Raw genomic sequence first — 24,872 nt, forward strand, 5'->3', positions numbered from 1 at the left:
GGTAAAATTGATAATTTCATAATGAGGACACCAATCACTGAGTTATGAGGAGCTGCTGTTCTCTCCTTTCCTAGTGAGTAGTCTCTCCCTGTTGAACACAGCTCTGGAACACACACACAGACCCCCTCCTCTCACCAGATAGCAGCAGTGTGTTTCCTTTATTTATGCCCTCAGAATATTTTCAATTGTTTAAATACTTAATGCAGTCTACCCAAATATATGTTTTATCCAAGCTTTCTGCATTTGGTACTGCGCAGCACAATGCACAAAAGCGGGAAAGTCTCTTGTGTGATTTTTGCATACAGAACAATTTGAGAATTTGACAGATGTTCTTAATGGGTGTGAGAGTGGGAATGTCTCTGGGGATTGTTGTAGTACAGTCTGTGGATGTGTGTTCTACTCAGACAGCTACAGGAGATGTGCTGACTGCAGCACACTGGGAGAAGATGGGAATGGTTTTATTGGGGTGGCTGTGGCAGGGATGTAGACAGTCTGCTGGGTTTGACTTACAGTACCGTACAGGCCTCATACACACTTGTGCTTAAATCCATACGGACACTATAGTAATCTATAATGTCTATAATCTTACAGCTTTAGAGATTTTTGAAAGCTAATGTGAAGCTATTGTTTTGGGGTGACCTGGAGTCCCTTATCTGTCTATGTACACAGGAGCCCACGTCTCCCGCAGGCAGCCCCCCTCACTCCCCCCACGGGAACGGTCTGGACCGGGCCCCCACCCTGAGGAAGGAGTTACCAGGGTCCCCCAGGAGCCCCGGCGAGGTCCCGTCCTCCCCCCTACCATGCAGCCCCACACCGGGCAAGGCCAAGGATCCAGCACAGGTATTATACATTCATTGTCAAGCATTAACATTGTGCCCAACATCAACAAATTAAAGTATTATCACTTACTTATCTGTATGAAGGTGTATCATGACTGTATCTCGTTACCTCTCTTTAGGTGGAGAAGTCTGGGTCTTCGTTGTCTAAGTCGAGCACCCCGTCCCCGTCTCACCATGAGGCTCTTACCCCCGGCCCCGCCGGCCCCAGTACGTCCTGCCTCCGCCTGGTCAGCAGGGCTGCCTCCTCCGCTGACCCTCTGGGTGAGTCAGACACACCTGTCTGTCTTTCATACCTTCTGTCTGTGCCCCTGTTATTATACCCCTGCTATACCATCCTATTAATCTATTGTGATCATATAGCCATGTAGTACCATAATTATACTTTTATTCTGCTCATAATACCATTAGAACTCCCCCCTACTCCCTACTGTGATAATGTGCTCCTGTGGTACTGTTGATCAGCCAAAAGCAATAAAGACATGTTATAGTATAAGATATCACCAACACAACTCTCTGTAGACCCCACCTGTCTGACCTCTCTGGTCCTCCGTGACCTAAAATGTTCTCATCCACCCGCTCTTCACCCCCCTAGCTCTCCGCAGTCCTCTGTCTGTGCCCCCCAGTTTGTACCCGGCTCAATTTGGGGGGGTGTCCCACGCAGGCGTCAATGGGGAGCTAGCCAGTCCCGGGGGCTTCTCGCCCCAGATCAGCGCTGCCGCCAGCGCCAGCGCCTACACCCGCAGCCCCTTGGTGAGTTCTTTAGCACACCTCACTCATCTCTCTGTTTAAAACAGGTGTCCACAACTCCAGACCTCAAGGGCTGCATTGTCTATCGTCTTTGTCTCTTCCTGGCACTTAATTGATCAATTATGTCCCAAATTGGCCAGTTAGTGCACCCACCTGGTTGTCCAGGTGTGAATCAATTACTAATTATAAGGAAACAAAGTCTAAACACTGTGACCCTGAAGCATGGAAGATATGCATCACTGGTTTAAAACAAAACTTACAACCTTATTCTGTTTTGACAATGTTTTCTGTGGTAGTAACTGGTTTGAAAGCCTATGCTGGATGAATTGTCAAGATTTCACTGAATTTGATAAGATTAGGATTTACTGAGATTGAACTGTTACAACACAGGATGATTATTTTAGTAATCCTCCTAATGTCTTGGTCCTCCTCCTAGGCTCTCCAGGTGGCATATGAGTCTCGGTCCCACCTCAGGGCCCCAGGGCTGTCCTCCTCACTGCCTGGTGGATCCTCTGGGGGAAAACCGTACGTCGCTCCTCTCCTCCATCCAAACATAGAGAACCGTCGTTGTTGTTTTAGCTGGGGCAAGCAGCAAGCTCTCCCAATTTAGATATAAAATTACACAACAACCTTGGCATCGCTATGCTATTGATTGTTGGGCCAGGACGATACCAGTATTGCAATATTTAGTTTTCATGTCAAAAATGAAAATATGAAGTAGACCAAATTCTTTGGTCCTTTAAAAACCTGCTCTATGTAAAATATTGTGTGTTATAGCTTGGAAAATAAATAAATGTGACTTTGGATGACAACATATTGATGTTTGTTTCCATCATTAGGTCTGTTTCCTAAAGAAGTTCAATCCGCTTTGTGTTTTGTTTCCTTGCCCACGATATTAACGTTCTCAATACTGGTATTGTCCCGGCCCTAACTGATTGGCCATTGGAAATAGCACTCTTACTCTGGCCCCTGTAATACAATATTCCCTTTTGCATTCTGCCAACGGCTTTTGTGTAAAAACAATTAGCAAGGTTTGGGTGAATATTTCTCAATTGCCATTCCCATTGCGAGGTTGACAGTCTTCAATGCTTTTGCATGACTGTTAGTAATAATATACAGATTTCCATTTCAGTGGTTGGCACTCATTCCATTTTCTCCTACTTCCCTCCCTCTGTTTACCTCCTCTTTCTCACCAGTGCCTACTCTTTCCATGTAAGTGCGGATGGACAGATGCAGCCGGTGCCTTTCCCTCCGGACGCCCTGCTGGGCCCGGGCATCCCGCGGCACGCCCGGCAGATCCACACTCTGAACCATGGAGAGGTGGTGTGTGCCGTCACCATCAGCACCTCCACACGCCACGTCTACACTGGCGGCAAGGGCTGTGTCAAGGTGTGGGACATCAGCCAGCCTGGCAGCAAGAGTGCCATGGCCCAGCTCGACTGTCTGGTGAGTGGACACAAACTATAAAAGGCTTAACCAATCATATTGATTGTTTTAGCTTTCCAGTACATATGTTCTCTCTTTCTACCAATCAGAACAGGGATAACTACATCCGCTCATGTAAGATTCTCCCTGATGGGCGGACACTCATTGTTGGAGGCGAGGCTAGCACACTGTCAATCTGGGACTTGGCCACACCCACTCCCCGCATCAAGGCGGAGTTGACGTCTTCTGCCCCGGCCTGCTACGCTCTGGCCATCTCCCCCGACAACAAGGTCTGCTTCTCCTGCTGCAGCGACGGAAACATTGTAGTCTGGGACCTGCACAACCAGACCCTGGTTAGGTAAGGAGAGGAGAACGAGAGGGGGATAAAGAGGAAGATGAGGTTAGGAGAGGGGGGAAATATTGTGGTATGGGACCAGCACAACCAGACCCTGGGCAGAAGAGGAGGGTAGGGCAGGGCTGGAGGAGAGAAGAAGGAGGGTAGGGTAGGGCTGGAGAGGAGAAAGAGGGTAGGGTAGGGCTGGAGGAGAGGAGAAGGAGGGTAGTGTAGGGCTGGGAAGGAGGGTAGTGTAGGCCTGGAGAGGAGGAGAAGGAGGGTAGTGTAGGGCTGGAGAGGAGGAGAAGGAGGGTAGTGTAGGGCTGGAGAGGAGGAGAAGTAGGGTAGTGTAGGGCTGGAGGAGGAGGAGAAGGAGGGTAGTGTAGGGCTGGAGAGGAGGAGGAGAGAAGGAGGGTAGTGTAGGGCTGGAGAGGAGGAGGAGGAGAAGGAGGGTAGGGTAGGGCTGGAGAGGAGGAGGAGGAGAAGGAGGGTAGGGTAGGGCTGGAGAGGAGGAGGAGGAGGAGGGTAGGGTAGGGTAGGGCTGGAGAGGAGGAGAAGGAGGGTAGGATAGGGCTGGAGAGGAAGAGGGTAGGGCTAGAGAGGAGGAGGGTAGGGCTGGAGAGGAGGAGGAGGAGGAGGATGAGGAGGGTAGGGCAGGAGGAGAGTTCAGGAGGGTAGGGCAGGAAAGGAGAGGAGGAGGAGGAGGGGCAGGAGAGGAGGAGGAGGGGGGGTAGGGCAGGGCAGGAGAGGAGGAGGAGGAGGAGGGGCGTAGGGCAGGAGAGGAGGGGGGTAGGGCAGGAGAGTGGATGAGGAGGGATCAGGCAGGAGAGGAGGAGGGTAGGGCAGGACAGGAGAGTAGATAAGGAGAGAGCAATAGAGGAAGAGGAGAGCGCATAAGAGTAGAGTGAGAGGGTAGGGCAGGAGAGTGGAGAGGAGGGGAGAAGGGTAGAGGGGAAGAGAGCAGGGCAGTGGGCTAGATGACTATGGATCACATCTGAATGGCTCTGGGTTGATGTTGATTGTATTTCTGTGCTCCCCAGGCAATTCCAGGGCCACACTGACGGGGCCAGCTGTATTGACATCTCCAACGATGGGACCAAACTGTGGACGGGGGGGCTGGACAACACAGTACGCTGCTGGGACCTGAGAGAGGGACGACAGCTGCAGCAGCACGACTTCACCTCACAGGTACTGATGGAACACCTGAGACGTTGTGAGACTAGCTAACGCTAGCTCTGACCGACTCAGGACTGTCTTTCTGAGAAGACTTCACCTTAATATGATAGTGTAGCTATCAGCCTCAATTTCAGACCAGTCACTCTGCTCCTCTCCGTTGTATCATATCTCCATGATGATGCAGATGATAATCTTTGTCAGATGAGCTCCGTTCAGTCGTGTAATGAACTCTCTCTCTCTCTCTCTCATCCCTCCAGATCTTTTCTCTGGGCTACTGTCCTACAGGAGAGTGGCTGGCAGTGGGCATGGAGAGCAGTAATGTAGAAGTGCTGCATGTCTCCAAACCAGACAAGTACCAGCTGCATCTCCACGAGAGCTGTGTGCTCTCCCTCAAGTTTGCTTCCTGTGGTACGTACAAGCTCAGAACTCTGACTGACACTCACATACACTCTCATACTAACTTGCATACTTATGCTAATGAGATGTATAGTGCTTGGATACATCAGCTAACTCTGAAGTATAACGTGTGCGTTTCAGGCAAGTGGTTTGTGAGCACAGGGAAGGACAATCTGCTGAATGCATGGAGGACGCCATATGGAGCCAGTATTTTCCAGGTGAGAGAGAGAGAGGCAGGATAGCCCTCTGGCTAATACTCATATGGTATTGTACCGTCAGTGAACCCAACACTAACCCTATCCCACCCCAACACAATCTATTTTCCCTATCCCACGACCAACACCAATCCATAGCCCAATCTTCTAATATTCTCCTATTCCCATCAGTGTGTGTTAGTCAGAGCACTGGCATAGCACAACCCCCCGCAGCCCCTGTGGTGTTGGGGGCCCCCTGGTTTTCCATCAGCCCCATGGCAAAATGTGTAGAATTTCAGGAAATTAGCTATAAAACTGCAACATTTTCTCTCAGCCTCATGGCAAAATGTGTAGAATAGCATTAGATTAGCTATAGAACAGCAACATTCACTCTCTGCCCCATGGCAAAAGGTATAGAATAGCATGAGATTAGCTCTAAAACTGCAAATTTTTTCACTGGCAAAATGAAATGTGTATAATTGCAGGACGTTAGCTTCTTCCCACTGTGAGAGAGTGAGGGTGGGACAGAGGTTGAAAGACAAGTTGTTTATCACAGATATGATTCAAGGTGACTTTCTGGGCTTTATCAGACAGAGAACAGACTGCATCACACACACACATACTTTAGGCTTTATCTGTGCTGGGTATGTATGAGTGTGATGATGAGCTACAGGAAGACCGTTTAAAGGGGAGATATTGTGTTGTGTGTGGGAGGGAGGCAGTATGGCTGTCATTGTCGTTTGCTAGTCTAGTGCAGGGAGGGAGGAATCTGCAGCCTTGGCTGGTGTCTCCTTAGAACTCTGATGAGCACAGAGGCTATCTTTATTATCCAAATGCCTCTCAGTTCCCTCTACATGACGTCTCACAATTTCCCTCGCATCTCTCTCTCTGTGTCTCTCTCTCTGTCTCTCTGTGTGTCTCTCTCGCTCTGTGTCTGTCTCTCTCTCTCTGTGTCGCTCTGTGTCTCTCACACTGATACCCTTTTCAGACATATGGAATGTGGAACCTTGAAAGCTCCTCGGCTACGGCATGTTTGTCTGTAAGGGTACATATACTACAGCTTTTGAAATGCTGACACGAAACCTTCTCTGGAAATTCAAAGCGCCACTAAACGGGCATTTTACTTGTCTATAAAGGAATGCCACTTCTGAAGTGGGACTAACATCAATCATTAGGCGAACTGTAAATAATAATCTTGAGATGCCTGCTCGTAACCAGCCTGCCTGCTGCCTGCGCGCAGACCACTCTCTCCTAAAAATATTATGTTAAAAGTTCATTAAATACTGTGACTTACCAAGACATTTAGTAGAAAGAAAACACATCTAGCTTCCCCACCATAAAAAAACAGCATAAAAACAACACAGCAATCAGGAACGTTTATTGTCGTCAGGGAAACAATACAGAACATTCTATGCCGGAGCAGAATTCTACTGTCAGAAAAGGTACAGACGCTTTTGATGCTGCACTTTTTTAAATTGTCTTAAAGGTTATCAGTTGTTGCTATCGAAATGTTACTGTAGTGGCGTTCTGTCTATGAAGGGTATTATTCTGCTACTTCCTCTCTCGCTTTTTCTCTTGCTCACTTTAACTCCCCTGATTCATCTCTCTCTCGCTCTCTTTCTCTCTCACATGTACATACACCCCCCCTTTCTCATCCCTCCAATTACTCTCACTCAACACTACCTCATCCCTTGTACCGATCCATCCTCTCTCCCTCCTCCCCGTCTCTCTCTGTAGTGTGAGCGTATCTGTCAGTCAACATGGCCTCTCTCACCAGTGGCCTGCTGATTGACAGCCCTGGTGATATGTACCTGTCATGTGGAGGAGAGAGGGGATGCAAGGAGGATGAGATTGAAAGAGGAGGGAGAGAAGTGGAGGTAGAGAAGTGGAGGGGGAGAAGTGCCAGGAGGTAGAGGTTTAAAGGAGGGATGGATTGAGAGAGGAGCAGGGCTAGTAGGGAACCATCTGGGGACAGGATCATAGGTCTGATGCAGACAGAGACAGATCCTGGTGGAGACAGAATGGAGGTACAGTAGTAGGGATTGTTTATTCAGTTATTGTAGAGGAAGTCGGAGAGAGAGTCAGCTCCCTGTATTTCTGACAGCTGTGATTAGTGATGCTGAGAGCACAGCTGAACCACGTAGGGTTAAAAGGATAATCCACCCCCAGAAGTGAAACATGAAACTCCTGTCAGTTTGAGGATAGTGTATGTTCTATGAGTGTGTAAAATAACTATTTTCACCATGATTTAACGTCTAAGTGGTCCGTCTATGAAATCAGGAAATCGTGTAGGAACTTGTCAAACCTATAAGGTTCTAATCACTGGAGATAGGGGATAAGACAATATCACATTTCATAACGCTTAAAAAAAAATGTATGCGCTCACTGCTGTAAGTTGCTCTGGATAAGGATGTCTGCTAAATTACTAAAATGTAAATAAAAAACAATTACCTGCACTCCAGATTGCCAAATCAGCCAATCGATGGTATGGGCATACTTATCTAGAACAGGAGTTCTCAAAGTGGGGTCCGCGGAGGTACTGCAGGGGGTCTGCGGCCAGATCTCAAAATATATATATATATATATATATATATTATTTTTTTGAAACGTTTTTTATTTTTTATTATACAATGCATTTTTTTATGAATTTTACTAACAGATGAAACTACTTTTGGCCAAGGGATCCATGGAATATGTTCTTAAAGTGTGTAATAATACAAGACAATGTAATATTATTCATCTACAATGTATGTTCTTAACCCTGGGCAACATGGGCCTGGCTCACAGGGATATTTGTATCCACAGTACTCCTAATTATACACTTTTCGACTCAATACTATTCCCCCAATGTATTATTTTTTTTATGCATAAATGCACTGTAATTTAAGCTTTAAAACTGCAATGTTTTCTCTTTGCCTCATGGCAAAATGTGTAGAATTGCAGGATATTCGCTTTAAAGCTGCAACAACAACAAATATCTCTGCCCCATGACAAAATGTGTAGAATTGCAGGAAATTAGCTTGAAAAGTGCCAAGAGGCAGGCTTTTAAAATGTTCTCTCCCCGGGCCCGAGACCTGTTTCGTCCAGCCATGGATTTCAGACGTCATAGTAAAACTCCTTATAGGCTATCAGAACGCACTCGAGTTGTGTTCTGATTGAGGGGTCCCTGATGAATTTGCTATCACAAAAGGGGTCCCCGGCCACAAAGGGTTTGAGATCCGCTTGGTCTAGAACAGTTCCATCCGTTTATATTGTCATGACAAAGTATATATCTCGCTTAGATGTGCTCAATCTAAACAGTGTACCAAATTATTCATCTCAGTTTTTCCATCAAGTACCATTATGCAATCAGGGTTGCCATGACCATAGTTTTCTAGCAGTTGGGCTACTTTGAAAACGATGTCACGGGTGAAAATGTATTGATTGCGGGTTTTTGGGCTACTTCTAAATTGCACCGCGTCAGCCATGACTTTTCTCATAATTTTTGATATTTTTTATTATTATTTTCACTGTGACAGTGCGACCTGCTGCTGCTGACTATCAGGCAGTGAGGCAGGCTGTTGCTGATTGAGTGAGTGGGGGGCAGGGCCAGAGAGGTGTGTGTCGCTGATTCCCAAATCAACCCCTTCCCCTCAGCCCTCCATTTGCACGTTCCCGTGTGTCTCCGCCCTATGCACAAGTGTCCCAAAACTGGAGGAGTGAAAATTATGGAGGGTGTAGGTAGGGGCTAATTAGACCCTCCGATAATCACTTTGACCGAGCCAGCAATGCTGCCGGCTTCAGAGCGAAGTTTAATCCCATAAATCAAATGTTAACTGTCACATGCGCCGAATACAACAGGTGTAGACCTAACAGTGAAATGCTTACTTACAAGCCCTTAACCTTTCGACTCTGTCAATCACCACATCCTCATCGGCAGACTCAATAGCCTTGGTTTATGAAATGATTGCCTCGCCTGGTTCACCAACTACTTCTCCGATAGAGTTCAGTGTGTCAAATCCGAGGGCCTGTTGTCCGGGCATCTGGCAGTCTCTATGGGGGTGCCACAGGGTTCAATTCTTGGGCCGACTCTTTTCTCTGTATACATCAATGATGTCGCTCTTGCTGCTGGTGAGTCTCTGATCCACCTCTACGCAGACAACACCATTCTGTATACTTCTGGCCCTTCTTTGGACACTGTGTTAATTACCCTCCAGACGAGCTTCAATGTCATACAACTCTCCTTCCGTGGCCTCCAACTGCTCTTAAATACAAGTAAAACTAAACGCATGCTCTTCAACCGATCGCTGCCTGCACCTGCCCGCCCATCCAGCATCACTACTCTGGACGGTTCTGACTTAGAATATGTGGACAACTACAAATACCTAGGTGTCTGGTTAGACTGTAAACTCTCCTTCCAGACTCACATCAAACATCTCCAACCCAAAGTTAAATCTAGAATTGGCTTCCTATTTCGCAACAAAGCATCTTTCACTCATGCTGCCAAACATACCCTCGTAAAACTGACCATCCTACCGATCCTCGACTTAGGCGATGTCATTTACAAAATAGCCTCCAATACCCTACTCAATAAATTGGATGCAGTCTATCACAGTGCCATCTGTTTTGTCACCAAAGCTCCATATACTACCCACCACTGCGAACTGTACGCTCTCGTTGGCTGGCCCTCGTTTCATACTTGTTGCCAAACCCACTGGCTCCAGGTCATCTACAAGACCCTGCTAGGTAAAGTTCCCCCTTATCTCAGCTAGCTGGTCACCATAGCAGCACCCACCTGTAGCACGCGCTCCAGCAGGTATATCTCTCTGGTCACCCCCAAAGCCAATTCCTCCTTCGGCCGCCTCTCCTTCCAGTTCTCTGCTGCCAATGACTGGAACGAACTACAAAAATCTCTAAAACTGGAAACACTTATCTCCCTCACTAGCTTTAAGCACCAGCTGTCAGAGCAGCTCACAGATTACTGCACCTGTACATAGCCCATCTATAATTTAGCCCAAACAACTACCTCTTCCCCTACTGTATTTATTTATTTTGCTCCTTTGCACCCCATTATTTCTATTTCTACTTTGCACTTTCTTCCACTGCAAATCTACCATTCCAGTGTTTTACTTGCTATATTGTATTTACTTCGCCACCATGGCCTTTTTTGCCTTTACCTCCCTTATCTCACCTCCTTTGCTCACTTTGTATATAGACTTATTTTTCTACTATATTATTGACTGTATGTTTGTTTTACTCCATGTGTAACTCTGTGTTGTTGTATGTGTCGAACTGCTTGCTTTACCTTGACCAGGTCGCAATTGTAAATGAGAACTTGTTCTCAACTTGCCTACCTGGTTAAATAAAGGTGAAATAAAAAAATAAATAACCAACAATGCGGTTTTAAGAAAATTAAGTGTTAAGTAAAAAAATAAGTAAATTTTTTAAATAAAAATATCAAATTATTAAAGAGCAGCGGTAAAATAACATTAGCAAGGCTGTATACAGGGAGTACTGGCACAGAGTCAATGTGTGGGGGCACAGGTTAGTCGAGGTAGTTGAGGTAATATGTACATGTAGGAGTTAAAGTTAACAACACCTGTGCCTATATATCCTCCAAACACCGGCTTCTCGGGCATTATCACTTAAGTATACCACGGGTATGACAAGACCATTTATTTTTGCTGCTCTAATTATTTTGGTAAACAGTTTATAATAGCGTTGCTTTGTGCCCAAGAACAGCTCTTAGCCGTGGTATATTGGCCATATACCACACCTCCTCGGGCCTTATTTCTTAAGTAGAACATGAATTGCATCATTCAAGTCAAGTGTGTGTCCCCCAAAATTGATGGGTTTATTGATCCTCTCCCCATTCTCTGGAAGTCACCCTCAGGCTGCGTTTCAAACTCATAAATGACACACCCTCCTCCACTTACCCTCGCCTTATGCCCTTAGGGGAATCCCTGTGGCCATCTTTGTCATTGGTCCAAATGATCAGGGAAGTTGGCAATGCAAGCCCCTCAGCCCTCGTTTTTAGTCGGCTTTGCAAGTGTACAATTATGTTTACTCCTGGCCTGAAACTCCCCATAATTCAATTCACGATGATTGTACATCCGCTAAGAAAAGTCCACCAAAACTTAAAACCAACATTAATATGGAGAAGTCAACATACAAGCGTAAGTAAAAACAAATGTAAATAAGTTAGAAATAGTGCTACTAATGCACATGACGGCTCAAACATGTAATGATGTTTTTGTTCGTTTAGCTTTTTGGAAACGTTAACTTGCGCACATAACGTTTCCTGACATCACACTTATACATTGTAATTTTACATTTACCTGATATAGTAGGATGGCTAATATTCGATGTCTGCGGATGCGTGGTCTTCTAGCCAAGATATGAAATGCAATCATAATTGACTGTAGCGCATATAAAGCACCGACAAGCTACCGGTGGCTGAAAACACAATCGTTGCAGGCCGAACGAGGGATGAATTTCCGGACAAGGGCGGTCCATTTAAAATGAATTCCTTCCTCCCTTGCCCCGCAAGTGTAAACTCGTCAGACGTCATGGTACGTCATCAGAAGTGTACACTTAATTTGAGGACTGAGGGGAGAGGGTGTGTCTTTTAAGTGTTTGGAATGCTGCCACTCTCTACGGTCCAAACAGATGCATTCCAAACACTTAAAAGACACACCCTCGTCCACTTACCCTCGCCTTGTGCCCTTGGGAGAATCCCTGTCGCCATCTTGGAGGGTGATCCAAATGATTGGCCAAGCAAGGGAAGTTTGCAACGTAAGCCCCTCAGCCCTTGTTTTTAGTCGGCTTTGCGAGTGTACAATTATGTTAACTCCGGGGCCTGAAACTCCCCATAATTCAATTTGCTACGATTGTACATCTGCTAAGAAAAGTCCGCAAAAACTTAAAAACAACATCAATGGAGAAGTCAACATACAAGTGTAAGTTAAAACGAATGCAAAAAAGTTAGAAATTGTTCTACTAATGCACATGGCACAAACGTCTCGTAAAAATTCAATATGTTTTTGTTTGATTATCTTTTGGAAATTGTAGAATTAAAACATTTTCCTTCAGAAGTTTCAGCTAGGCAGGCTAACGTTAGTTAGCTAACTAATGGTAGCTATCATACTGTAGGCGTAAATTAATGATGATATATTTAATATAAGTAGACATGCACTCGTAATTGACTGTAGCGCATATAAAGCACCCACAAGCTACCTGTGGCTGAAAACACAATCATCGCGGTATGAACGATTTTATTTTTTATTAACAAATCAATACAGGAAGTACATGTGGGAACACAATTATATATAATATACAAAGGACAATTGGGCTGGGGGTACAATATCACATTACACAAGGACCTCAATTCGAACAGCTTTTTTGTTAAGAGTATTCCTTCCGCCCTCGCTCCTTGCCCTGCAAGCGTATACTCGTCAGACGTCATGACACGTCATCAGAAGTGTCCACTTAATTTGAGAGCTGAGGGGAGAGGGTGTGTCTTAGGTGTTTTGACGTCAAACCTGTGTTGGAAGAGTGGTATAGCAGGCAGCTGAGTCACGTGACAGAGTAGAGTTGTGCACGTCATGACAAGTGATGTGAGAACAACAAACTAACAGCGCTAGCTTATTTGACATATTTTTGGATACATGTGGCAACTCCTCTCTTGCTGCGAAAAACAAAATATGGTCATTGTTTCCAGGCCTTTTGATCGGGTTTTGAGTAGTCATTCGCTGGAGAATTTTGGTAGACCTGGCAACCCAACACCCAATGCGCCTTGTGTGTCTGTGTGAAAGGGCCGTTGTTACCATAACAACGTCTTCACCCTGGGCTCTGAGGTAGACTGAGAGGAACTGCAATTTGAACATGGTTGAGATTGTACTCGTAAATTGCGGTTTCTTTAGGTGATTTTACAGGTAGCTAGCTACTTCGCATGCTGATATTGACGTTAGTATTATTGTGTGTAGCTACGTTTGCTGACTAGTAGATACCTAGCTAACTAGACAGCCAGTCCAGAGAGAGCATTGCATTGTGGGTTTTGTAGTCGACTTGTCTGCAACAGATTTCCACAACGATTTTCACATGTTGCTACCAACCTTGTTATAATGACAAAATGAATAATTTGTCAACAAAAATATAGAGTTATTTAACATTGTAAATCATAGGAATTTGTGGTTTTGGGTGGATTGTTCCTTTAAGAACCTGGGTTGACTTTTTGAAATGTTTATTTAACCGTTATTTAACTAGGCAAGTCAGTTAAGAACAAATTCTTATTTACAATGACGGCCTAACCTGGACGACGCTGGGCCAATTGTGCACCACCCTATGGGACTCCCAATCACAGCCGGTTGTGATACAGCCTGGAATCGAACAAGGGTCTGTAGTGATGCCTCTATCACAGAGATGCAGTGCCTTAGACCGCTGTGCCACTTGGGAGACATCTCTCTGCCGGTCAGATGAAGAAGAATAAAAGTTACAGGCACCATTGTCTGTTATAAAACATGTATTGTGTAGCAATTACCATTACTGGGATGATCTAAAAACCCTTGTAATGACTTGGTAATTTTCTACAAAGTAAAGAATGGTCAATAATACACCAGAAAGACCATAATATATTATTTACTATTCCGATATTATTTACTATTCCGAAAAACATGTTATTTTGTGCCCTATTTTGATTCAATGAATACTTCTAGGCGGTAATCAGTGAGGCTGGTGGGAGGAGCTATTGGAGGACGGGCTCATTGTAATGCCTGGAATGGAATAGAGTCAAACGTGGTTTCCATATGTTTCGTACCGATCCAATAATCCATTCCAGCCAATACAATGAGCCCATCCTCCTGTAGCTCCTCCCACCAGCCTCCTCTGAAAATACACACTAGTGTTTTTAGGGCATTTTGAGCTATAAGGAGCCAACTCTGTAGTGGACCAACATAGAGATAAGCCTGGTTTATACCTAGTGCTTATGTAACAGTATAGCTTCCGGGTCTCTCCTCGCCCCTACCTGGGCTCGAACCAGGGACCCTCTGCACACATTGACAACAGCCACCCTCGAAGCATCGTTACCCATCACTCCACAAAAGCCGCGGCCCTTGCAGAGCAAGGGGAACAACTACTTCAAGGTCTCAGAGCGAGTGATGTCACCGATTGAAACACTATTAGCGCACACCCCGCTAACTAGCTAGCCATTTCACATCGGTTACACTTACATGCGTCCTTTGTCCAGATATTCTTTCAAAATAATGTATTTATTTATTTTAAGACACATATTGATGCAACATGTCAATGATTTTAGAGGGTGGGATAATGGTGATTTAAATGGTTTCACTGTCCAGATCTGTCTACACAATGTGTCTGGATATCTATCTTACAGGAGGTGGTCAGGAAGACCTGATCACAATCAGTTTAATGCATCCTTTAGTCATCTACACCTGTCTAAAAATGTGGGCACAATCAGAATGTGGACAGGATCAGGACAAAGGACACATGTTAGAACCAGGTATAAACGGTGCTATAGAGGCATGAGGCAAGTGAGACATTAGCTTCCTGAGTAGAGCAGTGATGTGTGGTGCCATGTGGGACCCCCAGGGAGATCTCTCCTAATCACTGTCACTCACCCACCGCTGTGGAAGTGTGTTCCTTCCCAGACCTCACCCAGTGCTGTGGAAGAATTGGTGGAAGTGTGTTCCTTCCCAGACCTCACCCAATGCTGTGGAAGAATTGGTGGAAGTGTGTTCCTTCCCAGACATACGTGTTCCTGAGTAAACACACATCTGTCTCTCACTGAACCTCTCTGTCTGTCTCATACTGTCTGTGACTCCATTTAGTTTATTAATTCAACCATTTTAAAAAACAAGCACAGATAAAACTTGAAAAAGCCATACATGCACATAAATAAAATCAGAGGATAACACACAAAGTCTGGGACTTATTTCCATTGTGGTCCTCGAGACAAGATGGCTAGACAAGATCTAACACAGTATGGCAGTGCCTTATCAGTCTCTCTGTTTAAACTCAGTTTCACTCCCTTGTTTAAGACATGTAGCTGTGTGGAGCTGAGTGTTATTACACCTACTGATAATGACCAGGCTTTGGCAGGTCCACCTCTGGTCCACATCAGAGTTCATGGATGACACTGATTTGTAACAACTTTTTCCTTTTCTTCCTCTCTCCGTCTCTTTTCCCCTCCCGCTCTCCTTTCTTCTTATCACTCTCTCTCTGTCAGTCCAAGGAGTCCTCGTCTGTCCTGAGTTGTGACGTGTCACCGGATGATAAGTACATAGTGACTGGTTCTGGAGACAAGAAGGCCACCGTGTATGAGGTGGTCTACTGAGAACAGGAAATAAGTGTGTGTGTGTGTGGGGGGGGGGGGGGTTACCTACTTCAGGACTACAGCAGGGCAGGTGGGGGCAGCTATGGCTCTTTTGTACAGTAGCAATGCTCTCCAGCTCCGGCTCCCAAAGGACCCTACAACAACACCCCCCTCATCTCAGCTAGCTGCACCTCCCAGCGTGTACACTACCACCATAGCCCTGAGGATGAGGCAGGGTAGAAAGAGGGAGAGATGCGTAGAGCGCAAGAGAGAGGGAGAGTAAGATGGAGGGAGAGAGCGAGAGATAACAAGAGAAGGAAGAGGAGAGGGAGAAAAGGAGGGTAATTAGTGTTTTCTGATTAAGAGCTCAGCAGAAGGGAAACCCCAGAGGAGGAGCGCGCCACTCTGGGAGCTGCAGCGAGGAGCACTGATACCAGACAATCGATTCATTAGTCAGACAGTGGAACCCTTAATGATGCCAACGCTGCGCCACAGCTCCCCAGCCAGGGGTGTCAGGAGCTTGGGAGAGCTATCACCGTGAGCCAGGCTGGAGAAGTGCTGGAGCTCTGCCCCAGAGATATACACACACACAGCCCTGCACCCAATTAAATATTCATAGCAGCGCTCCCCGTCTCACTCCCCTAATATCTATTTTACTTTTGTCTCACAAAGGCCGCGTTTAATGAGGAGCAGAGTCAATCTGAGTCTCAGCGGGCCCCTGTGCCACAAACACTAAACAGACAGGAGCAACACTGGGCTACGCTGTTCATCTTCATGCTTACCAATGGCTTGTTCTCCTGACACCACTCACCCTTTAATGCTCATTTAACTTCCCTGTTTAATACTACATGCTTCAACTTGTAGCAAATAAGGAAATTGATGATATCCACGTATATTGCAAAACCCTGCTTCGATAGAACTTGTCACGGAGCTTAATGTGTACATTTGTTTTAAGTCACGCTCAAGCTACTTGAATAGTTGTTGCTTTATGTTTTAAGAGGGTGCTGTGTTTGCCTACGTCTGTACGTTGGCCTTGGAGAGCAAAATGAAGCGATACACTACACGACCTAGTGACACGACCTAGTGACACGACCCACGACCTAGTGACACGACCTAGTGACACGACCTAGTGACACAAGTGGGTGAGGGAAATATGTCCTTTTGTTTTTCTTTTTTTATCTATCTGATGTGTCCTTCTCCTTGGTGATGGTGACAGGCATTGGACTGTACTACCCTTTTCACAACACCACAAGGGCCCTAAAACTGGGCTACCATTTTGGGGAAGGCTTGTTCCGATTCCTGTTTTTGTTCCCGTTTCAAGCAGAAGTAATAACTGTACTTATGTAGGTTCTCAGTCATTAGTGTGTAATGCTATTTCAGTGTTTCTGTTCAGTCTGTAGTCAATCAGTATACAGCAGCAGGTGTTAGGTCATGTCGCTGTGTTGGGGAAAGGTGAAGAGACATTGGGAAGTGTACAGTATATGGTGCCTGCCTCACCACCCCACTCATTGCCTGTCAACAATAGACAGTCTCTCTCAATTCAAAATCACATTTTATTGGTCACATACACATATTTAGCAGATGCTATTGCGGGTGAGTGTCTCAGCTCACTGACCACGTTTACATGTGTACTTGTATTCCGGATTGTAGCTCATATCCCGCTTAAGGTCTTATTTGGGATCAGTTATTTACATGCACCTTTGATATCCCTATCGTGAGAATCCCTGTAACCATGAATAAACATAATATTCCTCATTTTAAGTTCATATGGGTTAAATGGAATAGTAACTGAATATGGACACTGACTGTAGGTCTATAACCACACATGTAGTGTAATAGAATATTAACTCCTGCTGAATTATGCATTTCTTGCAGTAAAATTATACAATTAATGTAAATTGTCAGGAACTAGAGTGAGAAAAATGCGTTTTATCTTTGACACTTATGCAAGCAGACAGTATTTCAACCACATGAAAATATGCACCCAAGACAAACAAGTCTTTTTAGAAATGTGTTTCATCATTTGATCAGCTTTTCATTTCCTTAAAACCAGTCAAACTGATCACATTTGGACATTTTCCACTGTTTGAATTATTGCATTTTCTCCCCGGTCCCTAACGAAACAGACAACTTTACCGGTGTTCATTCTATTGATGTAAGACATTCTGGTGCGTACTACTTTTTTAGTCTTCTCGGGCAACAAGTTATGACAGAAGAGAAGCTGCATGAATCTAACTAGTTGGCAAATGGCTTACCGAATGTTGGAAATTATAATCTGGCCTACTAAATGTCCGAAATTTGTCAAAATAAGGGTGAAAGTAGTCACTAAGCTATACGGTCCAGTACGGAGTCGAGGAAAAATTCATTATGGAAATATTATGGTAGCCTACTTTTTGAAGTGATTTGTTTGACAATCAGATGAAAACATCACCCAACACCCATGATATTCGAAACGGGATAAGATGTTTATATGCCACAGTATCCCGTCAAAGATTAGCACATCCCAGGCATCTTATCTGGTTCTCTCATAACCGGGATACAAGCTTTTTCAGGTTATTGTAAAACATATCCCGTTATATGCGTCAACTTAGAAACAGAATACTTAAGTATCCAGAATATCGGGATATTGGTGTGCATGTAAACGTGGTCACTGTCAGTAAAACCTCCACAGCCCCTGCTTTCTCTGTTACGACAGTTAATGATTTTTGTTTTAAGTGCTCGATTCAAGCCGTAGCGCGATTGAAATTTAAGGGTCATCTTCGATTGAGCCGACATATGCAGTGTTTACCGTTAATGAAGTCTCCTTGAAAATGGGAACATTTAAATTTCTACTGCACTGTAGCACAGCTCTTCAGCGCTACGGATTGAATAGTGCTCTTATTTAATGACTTAAAGCCAATGAACTTTTAAAAAAATGCATTGTTTTCCTTCCTAACGAATTTTCCATGTGTTCTACAAGAAATACGACTGGAAAAATAAAGTGTTCATCTTTTAAGTGCCTGCTGAGTATTCATTTTTCTTATTGAATGCAGTTTTGAATGTTGGATACATGCAGTACAGTATGAAAACACCAAGAACCATACAAAATAGTTTATTGGTCTCATTACATCACCTAGATCTACTCTTGCCCACATCATTCCCCCAGCGTCTTTCACCTAGCCCACAGGTCCATTCCTTGGCCAGTACACACCGGCTCCCCATCTAGAGAGAATACCTCCATCATCCCATAAATCACCAGCTCCTCCAGGTAAATGTCTAGGCCAGGGCCACTTCATCCCACTCCTAATGAGAGTCCATTATAAAGACATGGCCCTGGGGGGGCCTCCATGACATCGCTGCTATACTCTTCAGACCATTCAGATTTACAGGGGGCACACAGTAGCTTTGAACACATTGTGTTATTATCCATCTGTACTCAGGCAGAACTCCCCCCTGCTGGAACATATCCACCTTTGGAAATGAGCCCTACTCATGGTTGAGGATTCTGTTCTGAGCAAAGCTGTACTATAGAGAGCGAATACACAGGGTGTGTGTAGGGAAGGGTTGAGAGGACACTGAAGTTAGAGGCAGGTCCTCCTCAGCCACACTTCCAGTTAAGGACACAATGAGACAATGACATTAAAAGCAGCAGACATTCAGCCAGGCTCATATCAAAGCTCCCACTAAGCTGTGTGGTTGCAGACACCTTTCCAGACCCATCAGTCCCGTATGGTGGTTAGTCACAGTCCTGCTTCTCTTGGGAATATGCACTTAAAAGAGATACTCAACTACAATGTACAAACATCATACAATTTAGTTTTTCCATTTCTTTTTCTCCTCGGCTCTAAGCAAATCCGACCCACGAATGTCCTTTTTTTTTGCCTTTAGAGAGCTTTATTTACAGTTGATATATACTGAGTTCAAAGGTCAAGATGCAGTAGTGAAAATACCTGTCTATGTGCCCTAACAAATACAATAGAAAACATGTAATTGTTGAGTGTTGATGTAAGTAGCCATTTCCCTGAAATTGCAGAATACTGTGAACACATTTTAGTTTTGTATTCTGGATAGTGTTCTGTCCTTTTATCATGTATTACAATACAATCATATTGCTGCTGAATCTAACCACCTTTAGCCATTGGAATCTCACAGCAAACTGTCTGTCCGCCATGCCATCTGCTAGATGAGTACAGACAGACAGTGATACGAACAGAGACTGGGTAAGGCTACACACAAAACTGTGGTCACCCACCCACACCCCTCCGTCCAGTACCCCCCTCTAGCACTCACAACCCCCTTATCTCCCTCTGTGCACACACCATGGTCCTACTGCTCATCATGAATTCTAAGGCTAAAAAAATATGTTTTTTCATTTTGTAAAAAAAAAAAAGGTGGGGGAAAAAACAGGTCTTTGGAGGAATCCCACGGTTTGTGTCGCTAGACTACCAGCCTTTTCTGAGCATTTTTTTTTTTTAAGGTCAAAGTTCCAGATATCCGACTTCACCCTCATCTGCATCCTTTACAAAAGTCAATAAAACAAAGTACAATGTGTCTCTGGTCTCCACGACGCCCACCACTCTCTTTACAGTCATTGGTGCGCCAAGGGAGCCTCACCCCCACTTTATCCAGTCAGAGTGCTCCCTCCTCAGTAGATGACTTCGTACACAGTGGCCTTCTTGTCACCCGAGCCTGTCACAATGAACTGGTCATCAGGGGAGATGTCACAGCTGAGCACAGAAGACGACTCCTTTGACTGGAGAAACAAACATTTAAAAAAAGACTCCAGTTACACACACAAGCCATATTCACAGAGACAATATCATTACAAAAAAGTGATTTATATAATAAATAGTATAAATCCAACAAATGCACTTGAAATAAACTTTGTCACTAGAGAAATTCTAAGACACAAACCAGAAGTAAATCAAAGTGGGGACCTACTTGGAATATGCTTGATCCATAGGGTGTCCGCCATGCATTCAGAAGGTTATCTTTGCCTGTGCTCACAAACCATTTACCTGCAGAACCAAAGACACACACACACACACACACAATGGGAGATGGGCAGAGGAGATGCAGCATGACAGAGGGATGGCTAGTTTATTGCATACCGGGAGAAAGAGAAAGGGACTTCTGCTTTGTGAGCTACAGTCATTTCAGGCTAACCCTACCTATTCAAAAGAGTATCTTAAATAAGTCCCCCTCCCTTTTTCTTATTTTCCTAGCAGCCTTTTGCTCATTGATACTTTACTGAAGGAAAAATGTACTTACTATGACTGAGATATGTGGTTGTCCCTAGCTAGCTTAAGATGAATGCACTAATTGTGTGTCGCTCTGGATAAGAGTCTGCTAAATTACTAAAATGTTATTTTGTCCTCAAGATGACACAAGAAAACATTTGAATGGAACAATTAGCAGTGTGGTACGTACCACAGTAGGCAAACTTGAGGGAGAGCACACAGCTCTCGTGGAGATGCAGCTGGTACTTGTCTGGTTTGGAGACATGCAGCACTTCTACATTACTGCTCTCCATACCCACTGCCAGCCACTCTCCTGTAGGACAGTAGCCCAGAGAAAAGATCTGGAGGGAGGGAGAGGATGAGAGAGAGAACTAGCTCATTACGTGACTGAATGGAGCGACAGGTCTTGTATATTAGGCTGTGGATACAGTTTGACAAAGAAAAATACATGTTTAGAACTGATAATTGATCACATGGTGCAAGAATGAACGCAATTAATTGATTAGCGAATGTTATCGATGGACACAGCTTTGTAGAACCAAAACAAACACGCCTCTGCTCAACACTCGAACAATTCATTTGGGGGGGCTGCTGCAGTTCAAACAATATTGTGCTAATCTCCCTCGCGGCAGTCAAGCCGAAAGCATTCCGCCAAAAGTCATTCACAATCTAGTCCTTTGTGGCCACAACTAGACCTCGTTTCAAAGCCATCAATAAATAATCGTATGTACATTGATACTTATAAAAGCGTGCTTCAAACAAATGACAGCTACAATAAGCCTCCAACAGTGAACTAGAAGCTTGTAGAATCATGATTCCAGTTTTAAGTTCGCCGGTAGGGGGGTCCTGTGTGCTCTGGGCATTACTGAATCAAATTAAATGAGTCGAAAGATTGGAGTCAGTAAAAAGATCCAAACTTCCAATCACTACTGAGAGCCGCTACATAGGCAGCGGAGTGGGCAGCGGTACGTCAACAAAAAAAAAAAAATACTGCACATGCGCATAAATCTCCATATTTAGCTACAGCAAATCGGGTTCCAGAAAATCCGGAAATGCAGCCACTCCATATATATTAACAAGTGAAGTACAGTACAGGGGCCATATCCACATAACACGATTCCTAAAACCTTTTCGGAGATGCTAAGACTAAAAACACTCAAAGCTCAGAGTAGGCTTTAGGATGATAAGACACTGAGCCAGGAGTAAAATCAACACAGGTTTATCTCAGCTGGTAATCACAACAGTTACTGCAAAGAAAAGATAGTGATGACGCTCATTGACATTGTTGCAAATGGGGAATAACCAATTGCAATAAGGCATCGCCAGCTCTGAACTCTATAGCACGTTTCAAAACATACATAAGTCTTCCAGGTCCCCAAACCGTCACTCTACCACCACCATACTTGACCGTTGGTACGAGGTTCTTACTGTGGAATGCAGCGTTTGGTTTTTAGCAGACATAAATGGGACCCATGTCGTCCAAAACACTGACTCAAGTTTGCCAGGAAGCACCTGGATGACCATCAAGACTCCTAGAAGAATGTTCTATGAACAGATGATTCAAAATGTTTACTTTTTGGATCCAGCGTTGTGGTAGTGTGATTTGGGGATGCTTTTCTGCCTCAGGACATGGACAACTTGCCATCCTTGAAAGAACCATGAATTATGCTCTGTATCAGAGAATTGATACAGAGTAGAATTCATGGTTAAGCTGAAGCACAGCTGGGTCATGCAGCAAGACAACGATTCAACACACAAAAGCAAGTCTACATCAGAATGGCTGAAAAGAAACCTGGAATTGCCTAGTCAAAGTCCAGACCTAAACCTGATTGAAATGTTGTGGCAGGACCTGAAACAAGTAGGTCATACTCGAAAACCCACAAATGTCACTGAGTTAAAGCAGTTCTGCATGGAAGTGTGGACCAAAATTCCTCCATTGTGATGTGAGAGACTGATGAACTATAGGAAGCGTTTGATTGCAGTCATTGCAGCTAAAAGGTAGCACAACCAGTTATTGAGTGTAAAGAGGCAATTACTTTTTCACACAAAGGTGTTGCATAACTTTGTTTATTAAATAAATGAAAAAGTGTCAACAGGTAATTTTTTCACCCAGGTACCCTTTATCTAATATTAAGTTTTAGTTGAAGAGCAATTCATATCCAAAATATGTAAAAATAGAAAATAAAGGGGCCAAATACTTTCACGCCACTGTATGTTAGTATGCATAAAACATTTTTAACTAACGGATGGTTGTTAAAAAGTGGAATTTTTATAATATTACCATTATATTAACACACAACTAAATTGCTTTGGCACAGTAGGCATCAAGTCACTTGCCGATAATGTAATATAAATCATTTGAAAGGTCTAGAATTTTCATCGAACACAATCAAATTGAACAAAGTTTTTAAAAAATTACAATGTGAAATTGCGCTCCAAAAGGATAACTTCAAATAACACATACGTAGTTTAATTAAATAATCGAAAAGAAGCTGTATTATTTATTAGTCCTATGGTTCTAAGTATTTAGGCATATCTTGTGAAATCATTGTCTAAAGCACAAGAGATAAGTCTACTGTTGTACACAGACCTAGATTGTATATGGATTGATCATAAAGAAATATCAAAACACTCAACAACTCCAAAGCAGTTGGATGTGGCGCAGGAACCACTGACTCACTGCATTTTTCTATTATCAAGACACCTGCTGGTAACTTAACTGTTTAGGACAGCTCATGAGGTGTCCTAAATACATGTCGACAAGGTGGGACTGTTATGACTAAGGAGGCTTCATGCAGAGATTTTATTTTCACCCATAAAAGTAGGGGTAAAATGTATATTCTCAATATATTCTTCAAACCAATTTTCTACTCTGCGACACTGTGAATACTGGCCATGATCTAGTCTCAGCTGGTGTCAGTACCTGTGAGGTGAAGTCGTGCTGCTGCAGCTGTCGTCCCTCTCTCAGGTCCCAGCAGCGTACTGTGTTGTCCAGCCCCCCCGTCCACAGTTTGGTCCCATCGTTGGAGATGTCAATACAGCTGGCCCCGTCAGTGTGGCCCTGGAATTGCCTGGGGAGCACAGAAATACAATCAACATCAACCCAGAGCCATTCAGATGTGATCCATAGTCATCTAGCCCACTGCCCTGCTCTCTTCCCCTCTACCCTTCTCCCCTCCTCTCCACTCTCCTGCCCTACCCTCTCACTCTACTCTTATGCGCTCTCCTCTTCCTCTATTGCTCTCTCCTCATCTACTCTCCTGTCCTGACCTACCCTCCTCCTCCTCCTCTCCTGCCTGATCCCTCCTCATCCACTCTCCTGCCCTACCCCCCTCCTCCTCCTCCTCCTCTCCTGCCTGATCCCTCCTCCTCCTCTCCTTTCTTCCCCAGCCCTACCCTCCTCTCCAGCCCTACACTACCCTCCTCCTCCTCTCCAGCCCTACACTACCCTCCTCCTCCTCTCCAGCCCTACACTACCCTCCTCCTCCTCTCCAGCCCTACACTACCCTCCTCCTCCTCTCCAGCCCTACACTACCCTCCTCCTCCTCTCCAGCCCTACACTACCCTCCTCCTCCTCCTCTCCAGCCCTACACTACCCTCCTCCTCCTCCTCTCCAGCCCTACACTACCCTCCTCCTCCTCCTCTCCAGCCCTACACTACCCTCCTCCTCCTCTCCAGCCCTACACTACCCTCCTCCTCCTCTCCAGCCCTACACTACCCTCCTCCTCCTCTCCAGCCCTACACTACCCTCCTCCTCCTCACCAGCCCTACACTACCCTCCTCCTCCTCTCCAGCCCTACACTACCCCTCCTCCTCTCCAGCCCTACACTACCCTCCTCCTCTCCAGCCCTACACTACCCTCCTCTCCTCCTCCTCTCCGGCCCTACACTACCCTCCTTCTCCTCCTCTCCAGCCCTACACTACCCTCCTTCTCCTCCTCTCCAGCCCTACACTACCCTCCTTCTCCTCCTCTCCGGCCCTACACTACCCTCCTCCTCTCCAGCCCTACACTACCCTCCTCCTCTCCAGCCCTACACTACCCTCCTTCTCCTCCTCCTCTCCGGCCCTACACTACCCTCCTTCTCCTCCTCTCCGGCCCTACACTACCCTCCTTCTCCTCCTCTCCGGCCCTACACTACCCTCCTTCTCCTCCTCCTCTCCGGCCCTACACTACCCTCCTCCTCCTCTCCAGCCCTACACTACCCTCCTCCTCTCCAGCCCTACACTACCCTC

General features: G+C 45.0%; 2 protein-coding genes across 10 annotated transcripts in view; one reads left to right on the forward strand and one right to left on the reverse strand.

The window, feature by feature from the left end:
• The window catches only part of LOC106584409 (transducin-like enhancer protein 4), an 84,655-nt gene extending 66,240 nt beyond the window's left edge, over positions 1-18,415 (forward strand). For all 6 annotated transcript variants that reach the window (XM_045706348.1, XM_014169700.2, XM_045706346.1 and 3 more), the window contains 10 exons: positions 670-840; positions 959-1,100; positions 1,432-1,589; positions 2,023-2,111; positions 2,783-3,032; positions 3,122-3,369; positions 4,386-4,533; positions 4,779-4,929; positions 5,059-5,135; positions 15,334-18,415. In XM_045706348.1, the coding sequence (XP_045562304.1) occupies positions 670-840; positions 959-1,100; positions 1,432-1,589; positions 2,023-2,111; positions 2,783-3,032; positions 3,122-3,369; positions 4,386-4,533; positions 4,779-4,929; positions 5,059-5,135; positions 15,334-15,441 (1,542 nt within the window). In that variant the 3' untranslated portion in view covers positions 15,442-18,415. The remainder of the gene's footprint in view (positions 1-669; positions 841-958; positions 1,101-1,431; positions 1,590-2,022; positions 2,112-2,782; positions 3,033-3,121; positions 3,370-4,385; positions 4,534-4,778; positions 4,930-5,058; positions 5,136-15,333) is intronic.
• Positions 18,416-18,495: 80 nt separating this feature from the next.
• Positions 18,496-24,872, reverse strand: part of tle2a (TLE family member 2, transcriptional corepressor a) — a 48,778-nt gene continuing 42,401 nt past the window's right edge. For all 4 annotated transcript variants that reach the window (XM_014169695.2, XM_014169698.2, XM_014169697.2 and 1 more), the window contains 4 exons: positions 23,563-23,710; positions 20,830-20,980; positions 20,341-20,417; positions 18,496-20,152 (listed from right to left, as the gene is read on the reverse strand). In XM_014169695.2, the coding sequence (XP_014025170.1) occupies positions 20,045-20,152; positions 20,341-20,417; positions 20,830-20,980; positions 23,563-23,710 (484 nt within the window). In that variant the 3' untranslated portion in view covers positions 18,496-20,044. The remainder of the gene's footprint in view (positions 20,153-20,340; positions 20,418-20,829; positions 20,981-23,562; positions 23,711-24,872) is intronic.

The sequence above is a fragment of the Salmo salar genome, chromosome ssa23 (genome assembly GCF_905237065.1).
Source record: "Salmo salar chromosome ssa23, Ssal_v3.1, whole genome shotgun sequence".
NCBI lineage: Eukaryota > Metazoa > Chordata > Actinopteri > Salmoniformes > Salmonidae > Salmo > Salmo salar.